The sequence below is a fragment of the Ciona robusta genome, chromosome 8, assembly GCF_009617815.1.
Source record: "Ciona robusta chromosome 8, ASM961781v2".
Lineage (NCBI taxonomy): Eukaryota > Metazoa > Chordata > Ascidiacea > Phlebobranchia > Cionidae > Ciona > Ciona robusta.
In genome coordinates, this window is record NC_143242.1 from 4,894,704 (window position 1) to 4,917,431 (window position 22,728).

The window sequence follows — 22,728 nt, forward strand, 5'->3', positions numbered from 1 at the left end:
AAACATAGACTGTAATCTAAGCTACTTTTCTATTATTTCGCTACTCACTGTATATCAATACACATTGAAACTACATCTGTTACTCGTTCTGAAGTGCTTTGGCGCTGTAACTAATGATACTTTCACGTTTGAACGAACGATTTGTATTGAACGAGCAAAGAAATGGCATTCTTGTCTGCCTGGAGCTAAGACGGCGCGTATCTCACCAAATACGAGCTCTTACAATTCCGACTGTCTAAAAATTTCGCTTGAGCAGAAGGAGACATCGAAAGAAGAAGGCAAAGTGAGAGAAGCGACGCTTTTGGTGTGAGATCCGAATCGGAAAAACTTGGCGCTGATATGATGACGTCATTGCTCCTTATCTGACGTCACGGCTAGAACGTCACTTCAAGGTGTAGATGTCACACTCGCTGTGTGAACAAAACGGCAGGCTTGGCAGTGAGCATGAGATGTACCAGTACACATTGCGTGTCTGGTGTATAGACACTCATTAAAACTGAACAGTGCGATGAGGTGTATAAATACACAATATGCATCTGGTCTATGGGACACATATGATAGACTCGACCGTGAGCATGAGTTATTTAAATGCATAATATTATCCCATGTACAAGCAGACACTAATGATATACCTCGGTAGTGATCATGGGAAAATAAGACAATATTTACTCATTAAGACCTCCCCACAAAGTGTGACCGCAAACGGAAGGAACAGCTCAGTGCGGATAATCCAAATGTTCTGTTTTATCATAGAAAAGATTGATGACCAACAATGCTGCTTCTTATCTAAGAAGAATAATACTTGGTGTGAGGTCACCGCGAGGTCATTTATCTTCTCGTTTGATTGATTACTGACATGTTTACATTCAAAAAGACAAAGGACGTAAAATGGAACTTTCATGTTTATTATCGTTGATGTGACTGGTGTATTGTGTTGTATAGACTTTGTTTCTGTTTTCAATGAAATAAACAGCACTGGAAAAGGATTAAATTGAAAAATTTTCTCTAATTACAATTCCTAAAAATACAAAACATATATTTTTATTCTATAAACCAAGTTCTCAATTTTCTGTGCCGTTTTTGGTTTCCTTTCAGAGCACTCAACACCCGTAATCTGCTTCAGGAAAAAAGCTAGATATATTTTAACGTATAGTAGGATGGGGAAGATGGGACACCTTTTGCGCATAGTATCCGAATATCCTAATCGTGTTTTAAACAATCAACAACGGTAGAGTCTTGAGCATATAGTTTTAAATTCTTTAAATGTTCCTTGTTTACTACCACATGGGACGAGAAAATAGAGTTAAAGATGCCCAACTTCTCCCATCCTACTATATATGTTAGGCTACTTTATTCGCCACTTTGCAGCAACCGACCATTTACATAAACAAGGCTACGTGCATAAATTTGTATATACGCCCACAAATAAACACAATGGTAAGAAACCCATAGATCGACATAGGTAGGCTACCAACGCGACTTGCGTTTTAGTACCTCAACCAACAGGCGGTTTTAATCACCTTATGCCCTCTGTCGAGATGCTAAGAACTACTGAGGTGCGAATTTAATCAGACTAATTAGTAACCACATTTTGCTGTGCAGCGGTACAAATTTGTGGCGTATTACACTGAAGGTGCGTGAAATACGATTGCTTGTGAATTCATTCAATATCCAAACGTTTTAGACAACCCATAGGAGGCTACTTACCGCAAACTGTCGTGCTTAATGACACATGCACCTATAGTGGTGGCAGCGTTATGTAGCGGATGAATTTTCACTGAATGAGCATGCTTCTCTAACAGTTGGGTACTAAGGTACAGCTATAAGAGTCTATAAGTCAATATACCATTCCAGTGATAAACGAATTTGTATTCAATTTTAACATCTTGAAAATAACGGAACAAGGAAAATTAATCTTCAAAAATCTATAGAAATCAAGTATGTTTATTTAGAATGTTCCGTTTAAGGGAAATCCCCCTCTAACAGTTGGGTACTAAGGTACAGCTATAAGAGTCTATAAGTCAATACACCATTCCAGTGATAAACGAATTTGTATTCAATTTTAACATCTTGAAAATAACGGAACAAGGAAAATTAATCTTCAAAAATCTATAGAAATCAAGTATGTTTATTTAGAATGTTCCGTTTAAGGGAAATCCCCTAATTAGAAATCCGTTTTAGTTATATTATTTACACGAAGGTACGAACTACAGAATTGTTCAGTGCGTGGGGCAAGACCCCAAAACAGAACTGGTAACATGGAAAAGAATGAAACACCAAACGTCAAATGAAACGCAACAAAACCTTGGATATTGGTTTCGTAAATTCAGGAAGAACAAATATAAAACCTAAACCCCAGGAGTATGACGCCATACAAAACTGCTGTTTCTGATTTTCTCCTGGTCCTGAGGTAATTGCGATATCGAGGGCACATGAGCGCCAACTAGCGGTAGGCGCGTTGTGTGCAAATGAACGCGTGGTGGCGCCGTAATTTGTTTAAACGCCGTGAACAAGACGGCGTTCGTTTTGATCGAATATTTGAAGAAAATTGCGAAATCCAGGTTCAACAACAGTGTTAATATTTGTTTATGATGTAAAAATGAGCATCGTCTTGGAATAATTAGACCAAATATTGTGCAAGCAACTTATAGCAGCATTTGGACTGCATTAAACATAGTTGAATTGCACTGTGGACCGAAAAACCATGGGACATCCCCCTAATTTAGGAGTTTTCCCTTTTGTTTGGGAGTTCCCCATTTGAAGGGACTTTAAAACGAAACAAAACATAAAATCCATCAGGTGGGGCTAGTAAGTTAAAAGTCTGCAAATTCTTTGACGCACTTTTCCGTGGAGTGAACTCGGAGTTGCTCTTCTTCATAATCATCAAAGTTTTCCGTGGAACCCGGGTGTTTGAACTTGGGGATGAAGGGAGCATCCAACTGTATGGGTGGGTGGATTAGCATTAGGTGGTGGTAATGAGGGTAGAAGGGGTTAAAGGGGAAGTTCTTAAGAGGCGTTAAGGGCATAGGCATAACGTTTGGTGTGGCTTCGGCACCTTGACATGCCATCTAAATTTTAAAAAGGCGGTGATCTTGCATGTTTTAGCATCCCGGTTTTAAGCCTAAATCAGCTTTTACCCCACTGTTAGGTGTCTATACAAACAAGCAAAGCAAACTGCATTGTATTCGCCGCATTAATCAATGAGATTTCTATGTTTGATAACTAGGATGTCAAAAAGGATGTGAAAATTTTACCCTACAATATCATTGCAAGATACATCTTTCTTATAATAGCATAATAGAACAATTATTTATTCATGAACGTATCATATGGTATTTAACTACACACTGCTGATGTAACCTAGACCTACATACCCAGACACATAATCTGCCTTTCAAATTTGTACTCGAAATGTCAGCTTTAAATAGACATGGAGCCCACAAAGATCTTATACACCACATAGACATCTTACCTTTCTTTGATACACAGCAATCCAATCAATTGGTTGGAACCATCTGTGTCCCTTTATATCGGACACTCCATTTTAAGGTTCCCAAATCTTTTTGTCAAATCAACTTGGAGTAGATTTCGAAGCAAGTCCTTTAACTCGGAAGTGAAATGTGACGGGAATCGAACCTGGGGTGATTCGTATAATATGTTAGATACCTAAATGATCATCTATATTTTTTAGAATATTTAAAAAGCTGTGTTTCAACCCAGCTTTTGTGTTCTGTCCATTTAAACTGGTTCATAAGTACAATTCTACGAAGTTTTAGGCGTATGAATGCACTGTGTGTGTATGTGCTCGTAGATCCCTTACAATAACTTTACAATGAGTATAGAGTGAATGGACACACCGTGTATATCTAGGAAGACACCCATGTTATAACTTGACAGTGAGCATAAGGTACCCACCTTCCCTGAAACAATCTTCTCGTATATTTGGATGGGTTGATCAGCGAAGAAAGGAGGATAGCCAGCTGCCATCTCGTATATAAGCACACCAAGAGCCCACCAATCCACAGCTTTGTTGTAACCCTATATATAATAACAAGTTTGGTTAATGGGCACACATGAGACCTGGATTGTAGGTGTATTGTCTCATTGACCTAACACACAGGGTGCAACAATCTAAACAGCGTTAAAAAAACCAGTGGTCAGGTAAAAAATGTGTACAAACCGCATTCATGGATGCTATGGCTAGTCAATAAGTGAGATTCTATTCTAAAGGTCAAGTGGGGCACATTTTTTTCAGCAACTGTCATAAACTATTGGTATTTTAATGTTCAAAGAGAGAAATCTTTTTACCTTGCTAAGAATAATCTCAGGTGCCAAGTATTCAGGGGTCCCACATAGTGTCCATGTGCGGCCTTTAACACGCTTTGCGAACCCAAAGTCAGTGACCTGACAAGAGAAAATCAATGTATTTTGTATAAATTGAGAAATTGAAGATTGTTTTGTTGATCCTCCGTAAAAACTACCAGTGACACACTTGTATAAATGCTTGTGAAAAGTGGTAAAATCATTTCAAGATTATTTTAATTGGCACTAAAACTGGTAGTTTAAATGATATAAAAAAAAAAGATCTCGAAATAGAATTTAAACAAACATTGAACATTCCAGACACACTAAACCAGACACATATTAAACAAAGAATGCAATAAAACACATACAGGTTTATCGGTTTAATACCCACGCCACACATGATCTTTACATTACCTGTATGTAACCTTGCTGGTCAATAAGCAGATTCTCAGGTTTGAGATCTCGGTAAATGATGTCTAGGTAGTGAAGGTATTCGAAGCCAAGGACGATTTGTGCCGCGTAGAATCGTGAATGAGATTCACTAAAAATAATCAATCATTATTTTCTATTTATATAACACAATGTTGATGATGGTGGTGCACGCCTGCACGGGAAGTTAATGCTGACTAACTGGTGTAGGATGTGTACGCGTGTGTCATTCTGAGTGGTGTAGGGGTTCACTTAAATTTAATAACAAAGAGGTAAACAACAAAAAGTTGTAGTATGTTATGAAATAATCATGATAACAATTGTAAACGTAACATAAAAACCGGGGTGATATTGGACAAAAAAGTGACTTCTATTTCAGAAGCATAAAATATCATTTTTCACCTTTTTATGTATGTGTGTGTACATTGGGTAATGTTAAATCCAGTTTGTACCAAGCATGACACTCAATCAATTAAAACTCATTTCAATTATTTTTTTTAATCCACAATATGGCACAAAGGAACTATAGAGAGACCTTGTAAATCTGCATCATTAATCGCTGCATGTGCAGCATAACTTGATTAATTTCAAGACAGAGTTAAACTAATCAATTTGAATTGAAGGACTTAGTTGCAAACCCATTTCAACCCTACAGTACTGACGTCTGACAAGATGATTAAAAGCATTACAGTTCCCTTTTTAACATTTGAGGTTTTTTAGATGGTGCTATAACAACAGACACACAAGATTTTTATGTTAAATATATAAATCAATTTAGTGTATACTGTAATGAACTAATGATGCTACGAGAATTGCTCAACAATATGAGTGCTAGCTTAAGGCCAAAACACATCACAGTTATTATTACATATCAGGACTAACAATTGAAATGTTTTGTTGTTTTTAGCATTATTGTCACTAAGCACACATACAATCAAGGTCATAAGGTTGTGTGTCTAGGAGGTTTAATTTAAGCTTAACAACAAACGAATCAACGCATGTCTGTTATTGTTGCTTTAACTGTCTGTGTGGCTCCGAGAAATTAATAGGAACGTTTTAGGGTTTATATTATGCTGGCCTCCTCTGGTTTTAATCCTAAACATATGGGTATTTATTATTGATACCTTTGTGATATCTAACTTCAAAACTATTGTTTTTAAATTAAAATGAATGTAACATAGGACAGATATAAAGGTATTACAAAAACTATGTGTTTTTCAACAATTTATTAGTTTGGGCAGCAGACATGAATGTAACTTTGTGAGTGGTTTTGTTTTTCTGTATGGCTGACAAATCCGACAACTCATTAGTAATCAACTAATCAAAGGGTCTGAGCAATTCCCACTAAGTGACTTGCCAAAGACACACAGACGCCCAAAATGGTAGCAGCATTGAGCTTTGAACACAGTATTCTATAATTAAGAATAAAGTATTACCTGAATCTTCCTATTCTTCTTAAATGTGAAAACATTTCCCCTCCTATCACATACTCCAGCACCATGTATAGATTGCTGTTGTCCTGTAGTAAATTCAACATCATTATTATTATTTAAATATATACAGCCTTTTAATTCGATAAAGCTTAAAGTAAAACTACTACAAAGCTACGCTTTGGTAAATGTCAACTTTTTCAAGCTGCCCTTCTTTCTTACATTTTGGTATCCCATTTCATGATATGAGATTAAATTCATAGCAGCGTGAAGGCTGCACTCATTTGACTTCCAGAGTTAATTATATATTTTCCAAGAACTAAATTACAGCACAAAAATTAACATAAATTTTATTACATTTCGTCTGCCATGTGACAGGACCTCTTCAGAGTTCTTACTCAGCAAATTAAATTTTTATGACAGATCGTTCTTAGAAAAATATTATGTCTGTTGGCACTAGAGGCAGTATTAACTGTTAAACTTTGACATACTGTTAGAATGGCATAGAGCAACATATCAGACTATATAAGTACAACAGCCAAAGGTTGAATTTCACGGCATACACTTTACGACTAGTGTCAATCTACACCTTGTCAGGTTTTATTTTAAACGCACCATGGTACTGCATGTACAACAAAATCAATATGACTTAAAAGTATACATTTGTATTAAATTGTATATATCCTAATAGAAAGGCTTTGCTTGAAAACAAAACCTTTATTTCTAAAGTTTCAGCACCAAGTTTTTATGTGGAGAATATTGATTTAATAATCATTTGAATTATGACATCGTAATGACTTATTGTTACAGCTGAATCATTTTTCACACTTAACAAACTCTTTATTCAAGCACACAAACCACTTAACACATCACAGCTAACCAAGTTTTCTATGCAATGTCAATATAACGCTAGAAACTACCAAACAAATTATATTGACGAAGCTTATATAACAATAAGAAGACATATTTAGTTATAAATAAAAATCCAACCAGAATAACTGGCTTGCGGTATACAGCTGTACCAAATATTAAAACATGGTTTGTAAGCCACCTTTCTAAAAACGTTGTCTATTTCTTATCTAAAATCAGAGATATAACTTGGAAATACCCTGCCATTGGAAAATACCATACAACAACAGACTTAACATTTAGAATGTTCAAGATGAATTAATATATATAATATACCTTAAACGAGAAATCCATTTTAACTAAGAAAGGAAAATTAATAGCTTGTAAGATTTTCTTCTCGTTTAAAGTGTGTTCCACTTGCTTCAGCTTTACTACCTAAAATAAAACAGTAGTCTTTAATGTTTTTAATTTCCCAGATAGTTGAGGACATTAACTGAAATAAGAACATGTCCCCGTAGTTTGTGGTCCGTAAAAACAGTTTCATTGGGTTATTTGAACATATTATACTTTAGACGGGGTAAGCCACAAACCTCTATTAAATAAACATTTGTGCCACAGAAAAAAATGTTTAATGTTTGGGAAGCACTGGTATAAGTTTTAACTCTATATGGATATACAACAAACATTTTTTTATAAATAATTGGTATAAGTTTAAAATCTAAATTGCTGTTTTATTGAAACTTAAAAAAAATGCATGTCAAAGATATGAAGTATTGGGCAAACGATTCTATACGCAGAATTGGGTGTTAAGTGATATTTAAAAGCTATTTTCAGGGCTTTCAACTAATTCAGTTAAGCTAGAAGTTAAATCTACCATAAAGCTTCCCTAAAAAAGATGACACCAGCTTTTTTGGACTCAACTTCCAAAGCCTTAATCATTGATACGTCATCCAACACTCTAACACCAGACCTTAAGACATTTTATCTTACCTTTTGTTTATCTAGTATTTTCATGCATAATAATTTGAATTCTCCTTCCTTTTAACAAGAATAACTCGACCAAACGATCCAGTTCCTAAAGTTTTCAGACGCTCAAAATCGTCCAATTTTGAATTATTCTGAAAACATTTTAAATATTATTTGATGATACATTCACAAAACTTGAGCAGTTATACTAATATTGGTCCATTAATTGTAAGGTTCTATGGCATAAGATACAACCAGGGATTTAGGCTGAGTTGACGCATGATTACGGATTTCCCGTACTATTTAAGACTGCGTGTAATTGTAATGTAAACCATGTCCGCCAGTATGCTCATTTTGAAAGATAATTCTGTTTATAATGGATTGGCCTATGAACTTATAGCCCGAATAAGCATTTAGTTATAAAAACTTAGAGAACAAAAGATGAGTCAAATACTATATTACCCAAAATAGACTGTGTATTATACTGAGTCACATAACGGTATAATAGCCAATATTCTTACCACAAAATTGATCCTTAAGAGCTAAATAATTGTTTTAAATAAAAATAATTTTACAGCGACAGCAATTCATGAATTTATTTGTTCAAATTTCAATCACCTGAATAGGATTTTCCCATTTCTTTAAAAATTCTTCCTTTGCTTCTGCCAAGAAGGCTTTCACTGTGTAAGAAGTTTACATTAGCTATTCTTGTTAAATTAAATTGGCAAGAGGTGGAAGCGTAGACCGATACATGCTACACCTTTAATTACAAATATACAATTAAAACATTGCTTCAGCTAAGTTTGTAACATTAGAACAAAGCATAAATAGATAAATATTTTCATATATTACATTAACCCATACTACTACCAGCGGCTAACAAATTCAAAAATCAATTTAATAATTTTGTACTTGATAATTCAGGTTTATATTAGTTTTTATTAGGATGTCTAATAAATATAAATTATAGGCCACTGGCCACTATATGTATAACATCATGTTGGAATTTAAAACATTGCTATATTTAGTTCAAATAAAAATGTCCAAACTTGCCAATCAGGTATGAGGTACATAAGCAAAATAATGATTCAGAGAACATTTATTCCTAGTAGAACATAAAGTAATAATATACCAAGGACTACTGTTGCTTTCAGCTATTTAAGATAATAGAAATGTGGTCATAACCTTTTTAAATACTGCAGTGTCATTTGTAATGATATATTTAATATTAAGTTGTAATTGTGTGATTTTAAAAAGGAACAGCTGTACGGGTGTCTGAACATAAAATTCCTACAAATAACCCAAGCATAAGTTCCTGGTAAAGTTATGCTTGACATTCATCATAACAACCCATTGTAATATTACCGACTACTCAGTTGATCTTTTATAGGCAAACATTTATTGATCATGAAAAGGCATTGTGACCTAACTAAACAACACTCTTTGTTCTAGTTCAATTGAACTTTAAAAAGCAATTCCCATTCAAAATGATTGACAGATGAATAATGCACATTGTGCAGTAACAATACCAACAGTTTCCTGTACATATTATGCAGACTGTTGAACAAAATAAACCAATACAAATGGAAATTTTAACAAACCAAACCAAAGCAACGCTTACAATACAAACTTGCTCCATCATATTTATATATATAACAGCAGAGTTCAGTAGTTAAACATATCAATTCAACAGCCAGTGTTTGTAGCAATCATAACCCTTTCCATGCTTCACAGAGCACAGCTTGGTGGTTAAAGAGAGGCCAACACCCCATAAATTAAACATGAGAACTAACGGCAGAAAAATATCCAAGACTGAATAATACTTTCAACCTTTTGACTGAGCGCTTCTACTGTTGTTTTCAAAACAACAACTAAATTTATTTATGTTCTGTGTTAGATTTATAACATATAATAAAAAATATTTAAAATATGGATGGTGTTAATAAAATAGCACTTAAGCTTAAATTCTTCAGCAGTATTTACTGTTTACCATATATAACTTAAATTGTTATTAAAATAGTGAACTAATACACCACAGCACTGAATAGCAGACAAACAGACTCCAAACTAAAATGATGCTACTACTTCTACAAATAAAGTATTTATATGTATAGTATATACTTTGTAGTTTTTGGTACAATTAAAATAATATTGAAAACAATGTACAAACCATACGCATAATAATTGAGATTGTATTCTTCCCATTGTTGCTTATTATGATGTTTTTCTTTATCCTTACCAAACAATGAATACAAACTATGCATAATTTGCCACTTAATTGAGGCTATAAAATACAATTACAACTTTATAACCAATAATTTGAAACAATTTAAACTGCCTCTTAAATTCTCAACAATATTAACTAAAAGTGTAAAATGATGTGAAACAAACATTCTACATCGGTGCGACAATATTCCGAAATTTAAACCTTAAAACCTCGCCATACATTCAGTTCACTTTTCACGCTGCTAAATCGTGTGTAACAATCCATAGAAGACCAGAATTGCATGATACACACAACATTCCGTGACTTACCAACACTAGACGCATCATTTCCTATCTAACTTCCTGCAACTATCACATCAACATCTCAGCAATACAATATAACAAAACCTTCTTTCTGCAACTAAGCTTATAAATATTACATGAACCTTTATACAATTTAACAAAACCACTTCCAGCATTTTTCATACTTGAACCTGAATGCACTTTGTTTAGAAAATGTGACACCTCTGAAACATAACATTAGTTTATCTGATACACACAATTAATCAAGACTCCTTCCCAACAACAGTCGAAAAGAAACATTTAAATAGATGTCACCACAGTGGCAACTTCATAGCATAAAAGTACAATACTAAGCCCTTTCTACTTATTAAAGGCACTGAAAATATTCATTTTTTACCAACACACAAGTACAACTAGCAACTTATTCCATTACAGTAAATTAAAAGTAGCTAGTGTAAAATGATCTGAATAACTGGCCATACACAACTGAAACTTTTGCTTTAACTAATGCTTAGTAAACAAATTCTGGATTGAAATTACTCATAAGTAACTTGCTGTGCATACAGCTTCAAACCAAAGAGAGAGAATGGTATGGTTGCATACCGCACGAACCGCACATCAGCAATTTGCAAGTAATAGAAAATCTATTCTGGTACAACAATAGTGAGGAAGCTTCTGGTAATCATAATAGCAATTAGCAATACATTAGAAGTGCACCAAGAGATGTAGAGCAGTACAGGAATAATAACAAATATATACACCTTATATTTTGTTTAAACCACAGTTTTGATATGATTTCATTTGATGTGTTTTGACATATAATATTGGCTAATAATTTAGAAAAACCTTTAACCTAAGTAGCGGGGCAACTTACTAAAATGAGTCCCTTCATTTGGGTAAAATCGAAGAATTTTAGTAACAGAGAATATAATATATGTAAATATAATGGCATTAAAAAGTAAGCCGGTTATAATCCCTTTCTTATTTGTAAAAAAATACTTACTTTGGTCTTGCTTTTTTGATGAGCTGAACACTCTTGCCATACTTTTAAAAAAATCTAAAAATCACCCACAAATACACAGAGAGCTAAGGCTTTATCGAGGCACAGGATTATTACACTAAAGTCAACAAACCACTTGGCATTCACAACCAACCTGAATGGACTAAGACGTTGTAGATTTATACTGGAATAGAAATGAGAAGAAATCAGCAAATTTATCCAATACCCAGTGTACACAAAATTTTCAACAATGGAATAAAAACGAAAAAAAGGGATTAATTATTGACTAACCGTAAAGATAATGTAAGACATACAATACCTACTAAACGAATCTAGGCATCCAAATAACAGAAACCTAAAACAAGTTTAATTCAAACAGCCTCCACTCATATAAATGTGATATACAACGGTATATTATATAAGTTCAACAGACACTAAGCATAAGAGCTAATATATTTACAATGTATATTTGTGCTTGCAGGAACCGTATGCATATGTAGCTGGATGTAGAATAATAATTCATGTCTGTGTATTGTTGAATAGTGGTATCATGTAATTTGAAACAAGCCTATTCTTTACAAAGTGTTAAATTATCGATAGACAGCATAATAGTGATGCACAAATAAAATAATAAAGTCCCAGGAAACACTGCTGACTAATCAGTGTTCTATTTATAGCAGAGTGTCGACTTAATACTGTGAAAGCAAATATCATAAACACCGATCCTCTGTGTGTTTGTTGATGTAAGAGATATGGTGAACTGATGCAAGCGACAAACAACACACCCTACATCACTTTAATACATTACAGTTAACACTGTTGTATTTTACCTAACGCATCACCACTCCACCACTTTGATAAAGCCATCACATCAGTTTGTTAACCTTTCAAACTGATTAAAGAAACCAAAAAAGACATAGAAACGTCGATACACCTAATAAATTGCCGGAGTTATTTTAGATTTTATCTTTGTACTTAAATGTTTGAGAAATGCTTATAAGTTGCTCTGTCCAGAGTCCAGACTACATCCTACGACTTTTTAAAAGCATATATACTCTAAACCATTAAAGATCCGAAACTGGCACCATTAAACCGAACATCAAAATACACAATAGCAGTAAAGCATTGCTATATTGAATCAGGTAACGAATAAAAGCTTCATATCATAAACAGATGAATCATTTCATATATATTATATATAATATAAAAACTGCAGTCACAGAAATAATCTACACCACAACTATTGACAGCCTATTATGAATCACACATTTAAGAACATCATAATTATTTACAATAGAAGTATAATCATAAGTTAAATGTAGATAACTATAGAACTTGTGTAACCAGTACTGCAACAAATGAAGACTAAGAAATGTCAGACAACGGAATTAGAAAAATATAATTAACACCTGGCACTCACCAAAGAAATCATTAAAATAAATCCTTACCTGGGTCTTCTTTTGGTTGTTTGGGCGATTTATGAGCATTGTCTTTTTTCCCAAACCATGGCATTGTATTGGTTTGCGTGTACTCCAATTATAGATAAGGATAAACTCAATGTAACTAGGCCTGGCCCAACTTAAAATTTCATTCAAAGTATTTCTGATTCCGTTAGAAAATAGCTACTACCGCCTAGTCAGATTGTAGGAGTGAGAACGTTAACAAAACACAGATGTAAGCACGATCTATATTTAGATATACTGTGGGACATGGATGATTTTTCTCACTAAAACAGCGGCACATCCGTAGCTATCTGCTGACACGCAGCACAGGCACAAGCAACAAAAGGTAGGCTGCTTAAATAAGCTTTACAAAAATAAACCAAAGCTCATCATTATAAAGCAGTTTCCTATCCCACCACCCACATAAGTATCGAATGATTCTAAACCGCTGTCACTTCGTTTGCACAGAGAATGTTAAACACGAAGTCACCACTAATCTACAGAGCTTACACAAACTATGGGAGCCAATGAATGTCACACACACACACACAGTGTACACGCGAATACCCAGTCTCTAAATGAAAGGCAGTCAGGAAATGGGCAATCACACCATTAAACCACAATACAGCTTCTAGGTAAAGGTTTCAGTCAAGAAAATACAACCACAAACAGCATCAAATATTAACCCAGCATAGGACAACACCTCTGGGCTTTATCTGCTGCATACATTTAATTATATCACGATATAACAGCCATACAAACATTGTGTACATTCCCTTAAACCAACAGACTTCCAGTACACGGTTAATACTTGTCTCCCTCCATTTGTTCATGGAGCATCAATAATTTACTTCCCCACGCAAGATGCCCTAACAGGTCTTATATGGCCTAGTTAAAAGATTTAATGCCTTCTCAGTGAAACGGTTTGGATTTTTAATACTACTGCAGTCTGCAGGTGGTAAGCTATAATTTAAACTGGTAAAAAATAAATTGGTATTACATGCGAGCCTTCTCAATATTATGTGGAGTAATTAGCCCAGTGCAGGTGCATTTGTACAGAATAATCAATACTTGAAAAGCTGCCTTGTTAAAGTCTTAATATTTAGCGGTATATGCCAATTAGTAATAACCTTACGAGTATAATAAAAATAGCTACAGGCCTAATTAGCTTTTAGCCCTTAGATATTAAATGATTCATTTCTTCTAGAGCAAAACCACTGTTCAACTGACTGGACTGTCTAATAATAATGACTACACATTACTCCTACACACCACAACTATATATTACACACCTACATTTCTATCACAACTCACAGATTTAAACTTTTTTTCAACTGTTTTTTTTTGTAAGTCCACTTAACATCTGATTACGTCTATTACTTCCCCATTTAGTGTAATTTACATTGTTAAAAACAGGAAAAATATCCAAACAAGTTTATTTATCATATGTGTGAAGTGATTTACTGTCACACATAGCCACATAACAACACTCTTTTGACGCAAATCAAACCACTTTTGCTCTGCTTACGTTACTAATCCTCATAAAAATGATGCTGAATAGGTTAGCATGTTTGCCTTAAATTGCACCTTGTTAACACATATGAATAAAAACAACTACTACATGCATATGAACGGTTCAGCTCATATTCATTCTCATTTGCACAGTAATCTCACAGACATTTAGAGCAAAAGTTGTACCAACTGGACAATATCCACATCACATTGTTTTTGTGGTGCATTTACTGATCCTTGAATAAAATCTACAATTCACAATAAACTTAACCTGCAGCTTTCTTAGCATCATTTCATATGCAATTGTCAATATAGTATTTTATCTTTTAGGGAGTTCTTTAAATGTGATACAGAAAAAAAAGCCACATGAGATGGAGCATTTGCAATAAAATTCAAAAGTAGAACTGTTTATCATTAGGACTAATCTAAAACGACTTACAGTCTCATTTTATTAGACCATTAATTCAAAACCAAAAGGTTACTCTTAATACAAAGTAATTAATTCTCTATCCTGACAAAAACTATATAATGTTTGAAAGCAACATTGCTAGCAAAAACAGGAAATGCATAGTTACCAATATATACCTCATTTAGCATAATACGCTAAAATACCTTTGGAAACTGATTTTTCCTGACTATGTACTCACAGTTGTAATTCAAGCACAACACAACAAACATATATAGTATGGTTGCTACAAGCGCATTTATACAGAATCCAGCAGACCATTACAAACGTTAGTCGAGCGAAAACTTATTCACTCACTCACTACCACAGTATCGGCGGTTACTTTGACGGTTGAACATTATAAATAGCCAAAAAGTCGATCTACCTATCTAGCAACCTACTGCACCAAATGACGTCAACATTAATATAACGCAACATAGACGGACGCTTAACGTTAAAGCGACTGTGCCAGACGTTTCCTTTGCTAAATTCGATTCAATCACACACGTATCCATCTCAACTAATCATTCAATGATCGAAGAGAAACCGACCGTGTCTTGCTACGTTGGTTATATTGCGCCGTTCACCTGAATCTACAACAACAATTTATAGCGAGACGTATACGGATAATTAAACACGCAAGATCTAAGCTGAAGCTTTTATGCGAACCGTCCATTATTGCTAAGAGTTCAGACTAATGAGTGCCCGAGGCAACGATGACTTAATTGCATACACACACAGACACGTAAAAATAGCGATGTTTGTAGATACGAAACAGCCATTTATTTAACAAAATTGCATATATCCTTATGTAAACTCTTCATGCGTATACATGTTACCGGTATTTTGTGCTAAAAATAACCAAACCAAGCGAAGCGAAACGAAACGAGGCAACTTCTGGTAAACCTCAATGAACCAGTAACATGAAACGAGTCTGAGCGCGCGGCCTTACCATTCTGGATTTCTTCCAGAAATCCCATCGCGGGTTTACAGTTCAATTGCAGCGGATTAAAACGTGTATCGTTTCATGCCAGTGTATTGGGAATACGGGCGTGTATATTATATTCACTGCACGCATGTGCTTTGCAACGTGAACTTACAGTGTCAAGTGTACTTCAGATCGATATAAGAGTCTTTCGCCGGTGGTATTGCTTATAATATCGTGTTATTACGGGTATGAAACAAATATAAAATTTAAATTTACAACAAAAACTAACTTTAAACAGTAAATCTTCTAATTATATATCTGTTTAGAAGCATATGGTAAGCCCCAAACAAAACTACAGAAATGGCTGATGTGTAAAATAACCCAAAAGAAGCGTTACAAACAAATTGTTGTGCGCATGTTTGCATACGTCGTTAACTTAAGAGCGCCACCGTACGGTTGTATTTTCTACAAGTTATACACCACTGGATGACGCACGGGCGACGAATACTTCGTGTGTTGCGTACTTCGTCAGCGTGTATGAATAATGCATTGTTCTCGCTAAAGTGAGGCATGATCGTACGAATTAGGTTACAACTGATGTAAAAGAGAGTTCTATAAATACGCGCGGGCGTCGTTTGAAGCAGCCAAATATAAACGGAAGAATGCGTAATTACTAATTATGTCGTTGACATTGACAAAAATAAAACATGCTGTATGAACGGCTTTGTTGATATTATGCTTAATTATAATACTTCGTTTCAAACTTTGTGAAAGAATAAATTAATTAAATACTATGTCGATATGATGCCACGGATTTATGTTTACGTTCACGTGGAACCTTTGTATTGATTTTAAACGCTGTTACAATTGCCAAGCAAGCGGTGTACTTAACTTGGGCACCAGTTCTAGAGAGGAAATTTGACGGTGCTAATACGCGCAAGCTATTATTGTAATCACAAACAGCACACACTGGCTGTTGTGAGTGTGGATAAGAACACTCACGGAAAAGTTTCATCGTCCATGCGGTAAGTTAAGCTTACTACGTTTAACTCATGGAATTTAGACTAATACCCTCAGCTCTACCATACGACGCAACTAACCCATGGCTTAGAGTAAAGGGCAGATCAATATTCTACCCTGCTACATACGTGGATTAAACTCGATCGCAGACGTGTGGCGGTCTGTTCTTGCTTGACCACAAGATTGTAGGCATGTGGGAACTATTTCCGGCCGACGAGTTATTTTACTACTGTTAAGTATTCAATGGTTTATATTAAAAATGGAAACGAATGCTAGAATTAACATTGACATTTGATAAGCTGCAATGGAAACTGTAAAGTAATAACAGCTAATGCATAACATTTTATATAAACAGCTGTGCAAAGTGGTACAACCATAAACCAATTCAAATTTATTGTTGACACTTTGTAAAAGTAGCAGTCAAAAACTGATAAAAAAATTACCAGTCTACTTATGTAAGTTATGTTGATAAAAATCAAATACAACTCAAACATATGAACCTTACTGCGAAAACTGGTGCCATCACTTCAAGGTTATTGTTTTGTTGACACTGTAAAACTACGCTCAAAAAAGTGCTGGTCTAATTCAACTTGATATATATAAAACTTGTACAACCAAAAAAAGTCTTGATAACATTTTTTAAAACTCTATTATAAACAATCTACCTGCTGTATGGCCTAAACACCAAATGCTTCACTTATAGAAAAAAGCAGATACCAAGCATAACATAACATATACACTTGGCTGCCACAAGTCAGTCATACCTTTGATTTCTTGCTGTTCACAGTATGTGTGCAGTAAGTTATAGAATCAAAAGTAGGTTGTACACGGTTTTACAAATTAACGAAAATTAGAATTTAAACACATTGGAAAATGGCTTGTGCTTGTAATTGTAGATGTTTTGAAGTAGTATTCCAAGAGTATTTCTCTGCAGATACCAGACAAAGAGTGTCCACTTTATATGGATATTCATAAAACAGGGTTTCTACAACAGTGGTTTCTTGGAAACTCAAATATAAGACATAGGCCCTTGTTTGTTTTGCCCATTCATTCTCGTTTATTTTTTTACCGGATATTTACATAGGTTGGCATATTGTGGATGATTAATAACTCACATAAGGTTGACAATAATGATAAGGATCAATATTATTCACTGCTCAACATGAGATAAAGCTGTTGGTTTGGTCCTTCATTGCCAGGTAATGGTTTTAGCCTCAGTAAACTACTATGTTCACTGCCAAGTTAAAAGATGGCAAACTTACACAATAAATAAAAAAAAAACACTTTCAGTGTTAAAAATCTATTAAAAATAACAATTTAAAAAAGAAATTTCTTGGAAAGACAGTTGTCTTTCTAATATATATTTTCAATTCTGTTTTGTAAGTTTGTCACATATAAATATGTTCCTTACCACCAGGTCACAACCACAAAATGTGTCACCTAGTTGTTCAAAACAATGCATATGAACTGTTATTTTAAAAAATAATCATCTTTGTGACTTTGTACACTACAAAAAGTTGTATATAGTTTGAAGTTTCAGAAATTTAGTAACTAAAGTTGCGCTAATAATAATAATAAATTCATGCTTTGATGCTTAATATTTAGGTGGTAGTCCGTGAAGGTTAAGAAGCACAAAACATGTGATACACATACTGATATTATCCACAACACAGGTGCACATGATAGCTGATATATCTAATCTAACAACATCACATCTCACAAATGCAGATATAATGCAATGTACTTTCCAACACATAAACCTGCCTGGGCTGCCTCTATAGTTTACAACAAACATGAACACAAGATAAGAATTGGAACCAATAACTGTCATAACTTAATAGAATAATTCAATTTAAAGCAAAATGCTGCTACAAACACAGCTGTCTCTACTGCAGCATTGAGACAAAACTTGAACAGGAATTTGAGTTCGACCCATTAATATTGAAAAATGCAACGTTAAAAAAATTGGAAGAAATTTTAGTGTTGAAAACTGGAGGAGTTTAAGTAATGAATACAAGTCTTACACAAGGCAAGTCTGATGTTATGCTAATTTATTCTTGGAAGACATCTATCCACGGCATAGGAGGGAATGGGAATTACTCTGTTAATGAAATTCCCCTTGGACCATATTTGTGATTATTGGATTTAATGGTTTGGAATCCTTCTGTACAACACTGTAGTTAATCTTATGCAGGTTATCTTCTTACATTTTAAGAATTTCGTATTCAGTTAATCGATTATAATCTCGGTACACGGTTTGGGATAAAAATAGAAAATGTAAACAAATGTCTAGACATCAATGGAATAAGCTAAAGGTAAACGGTTGAGTTAAAGATTTTTTTTTGACCAGTGGCATTAGGTTTGTGCAATGAGTAAAATCTAAATGTTGTATGTGTCCAACAAGTACTGGAGTAACTGGACTATGGTCCTTCTGCATGCAACATTATCATTATGGGACCTCATCCAGCATTTATTTAGTATAGAACACATCACATATAGTGCAAATTACAAAGTGCTATATTAGGTTGAATAATGTTCACAACTTTACATGAATTGTGAACAAGTTTGAATATGCTTGATTTTAAACATTAAATATTTGGAAAACTTTGTATTTGGAAAAATTAAAAATATAGTTACCTATATCATGACACATCATATTTTAAATTGGGTTATTTATAAATATTTGAGCTAAAGTGTTTGACAACAGATAAGGCCTTAATCATACACAGTAAACTAATAATGTATACAAAGAAAGAGATGCCGTGGACTACTGGCGCTTTAGATTATTTGTTTTAATAATAGGTGTCAGATTCTAGTTATCCTTATTCAAATACAAGCAGAAACAAATATAAAGTGGGGTGGGGAAAATGGGACACTTTTAGCAAATAATATTCAAAGTCTAAGACCTGTGTTTTAACCAATTACCGGTGTGTGGGAGTCAAGAGGATACAGTTTTATAATTTTTTTTCACTACTAAATGAGACGAGAAATAGAATGAAAGGTGTCCCATCCGCCCCCACCTTACTATAAATTCAATATTTAATTAATAGTAGAATTGATGTGCATTCATTTCTAACGAATTTGAAAACTTGACGACATTTATCGCTTTGCTTAGTGAGAACTGAGGTATCAGCAGGGGAACGAGCGGAAACATCAATATTTCTAATGCATTTCGACTAGAGACTAATTATTTATTTATTGAAGCAGCAAACCCACTCCCTGATTGGTCATGTTATTAACAATTTTAGTATACAAGATGTAATTGAAATCAAACAGAAACAGTTGAGAATATAGAGAAGTAATCTATCAGACAATTAAGAATTGATGTTAGGAAATGTATGTTTGTTTGTTTCACAAATATCATTAATCCATTTTTATTGTTTCCTGGAAACTGGTTTCACAGAAATATTGTCGTTTCTTGTTAGTTGTTGATTTGAACATTTAACTTTAAACCTAAAGGTTATAATTTATTTAAACATGAAAGGGCCCACTGACTTTCTGTTTACAATGCAAGAATTTAAAGAATGCAAGCCTGTGACTACCTTTTAGGTATTTTTTTTTTTTATTTTAAAATTAAGAAAATTGGATAAAAAGTAGAAGAACAATAAGACTGTTGTTTCATCATTGACAGTAAATAACGAGAATAAAATTTAAGAAAAAACTTTGACTTACAAACAGCTCTGCTATAAATAACTTTCCAAGAAACACAGGGCGGGAGAGTTTGTTATATTTTGGTAACAAACTAATCTCGCTCCCGATTGCCGCTTACAGTTACAAGTCTCATACATTAAATATTCTGCTATAAAACAACACCCTAAATTTCTGAAGAATTAAACTGTTTTATAAACTTTTAAAAATGATGAAACCAAATTTAATTTTAAAATAAATTTCCGATACATTTAAAAATACTTGTGAAAATAAAAAAAGTGTATTGGTCAAACAGAACTCAATGTATCAACACACACAGAGACTTCTAGGAACAAGTTGGAAGGTAGAAGCGACGGCTCTTTTGAATTAGTTTAATAACAACAAAAAACCTGGGATATTATGCCTAATAGTAACTATAACTTGATAGAAAAGAGTAATTGAAAATTTCAAGGCACAGAGCCACACTCAGAGATATATTTGATAGGTATGTAAATATTGCTATTTGCTTTGAAGTGTAAAAACAAATACAGACAAATAACTTGTCATTCTACATGTTGGACAGTTGTGACAGTTTTGAACAAACTATAAATTAAAATGGATTTTAATATAAGGTAGAAATCCAAAAGCTTGTGTCAATAAAAACTGCTGTATGTATAATGTTCAATAGATTAAATCTCAATGACACTAAAATATGCATCGATACAGGAACAGCTATGCCACATAGATTAACTGGTGCTTGGTTTCTAAGAGGATTACAATGATATGTTGCATAGATAGATGAAGCATGTTACAACATAGACGCTATACGCTATTATAAATTTTGCCAAGTATTATCATAGTAATTATTTATACATAATAATATAAAACATGACCTACCACTTTCAGCCTGATCCCCCTTCTTAGCAGGAGTATTCCCCATCCTCAGTAAAGTTTCTACTTGTGCAGTAATTAATCAAGCAAGAAATTCTAACTTGGTTTATTATCTGGAACTGGGCAGTTTAAATTTAGAACATACAGTTAATAAAACAGAATTTTCAATTTGCTTGTGGGTAAGTTTCTTTGGGAATGGAGAGATTACAAACTGTCATATTTTTAATTATAAGCTAGGGCTTAATGTTTCGTAAGCAAAAATAGGTTTTGTGGGCATTGTCAGGAAGTATACCACAGGCTTTAAAACAACTGTAATACAGAAACCTTTGTTTAACTACATTTCTGCATTGGTTATTCACATCATATTATGTGGTAGTAAATAAAATCTTACTTGAAAAAAAAACGGTGTAATTTATGTCAATAAAAAAACTAATTCACTGTAGTTATTTATGTATGTATAATAATATATAAAACTTATATCCTATTATTGGTTACATAATATACTGATTGTGTTTTGAAACCAGGACCTTGGTACATATTTCATTGCTGCAAATTTGCATAAAGATAATTGAATATATATTGCAAGCCAACATATAAATAGAACAGCAGACAAACCACAACTTAGGAGTTACACCACATTGCCACTGTAGTTAGTGATAGGAATACTCAATATACAAATAGACAGAGGAAGTAATAAAGCATCATTGAAACCAAATATTTCCTGTTGGGGGGATGACACTAAATTTAGATCACACTTAGTATTATCATGGTATGTAATGACTAATGTTCAAAGTTCAAAGGATAACAGTAACATTGTTTAAATTTAGATATCATTTTTGGTAATGTCAGCAGCCAGTATAGTATTAAACTCAAACAACTTAAACAAATATATAAACTCTAACTGTCATGCATATTATAAATCTAAAACATCTCTACATTTAATATATTAATTCCAAAAAAGTATGACAAAGCAATTGGTTTTTACAATAGCCAAAAACCTGTTTTAGATTTTAAACTTACACTTTAATAACTGATGTATACATTAGAACAATAACATTATAACATAGATAGAACCATAGTTTTGTAATTGAACATTGCTTAACAGTTTTATTGGAGATTATTATCAGTTTACAATGATGATAAAATGCTACCAGAACAAAAGTTTATGCTAATAACAAATTTTACAAATGAACAAGATTTACAAAGATGTCGGACTAAAAAATCAATTGAAATCGGGATTAAGAAATCTTGGGTATAGAATGCTAAGAATGTCCAAAGCTATAAATATTTTATGATAATGCAAATTTAATTTTAGGTTAAGAATATCTGAGCATCCACAATAGGTTAACAAGGTTTAATGATTTGACAATCAAATA

At 33.6% G+C, this 22,728-nt stretch overlaps 1 protein-coding gene across 1 annotated transcript; it reads right to left on the reverse strand.

The window, feature by feature from the left end:
- Nucleotides 1-2,032: 2,032 nt before the first annotated feature.
- Nucleotides 2,033-10,459, reverse strand: LOC149732583 (cAMP-dependent protein kinase catalytic subunit alpha-like). The gene is given in 12 exon segments (XM_089882664.1): nucleotides 2,033-2,939; nucleotides 3,473-3,546; nucleotides 3,549-3,636; nucleotides 3,916-4,038; nucleotides 4,309-4,404; nucleotides 4,720-4,846; nucleotides 6,171-6,253; nucleotides 7,350-7,448; nucleotides 8,004-8,029; nucleotides 8,032-8,131; nucleotides 8,598-8,659; nucleotides 10,150-10,459. Coding segments are annotated over 12 exon segments (1,098 nt in total). The 5' UTR covers nucleotides 10,244-10,459; the 3' UTR covers nucleotides 2,033-2,813.
- Between the last annotated feature and the right edge of the window lie 12,269 nt (nucleotides 10,460-22,728).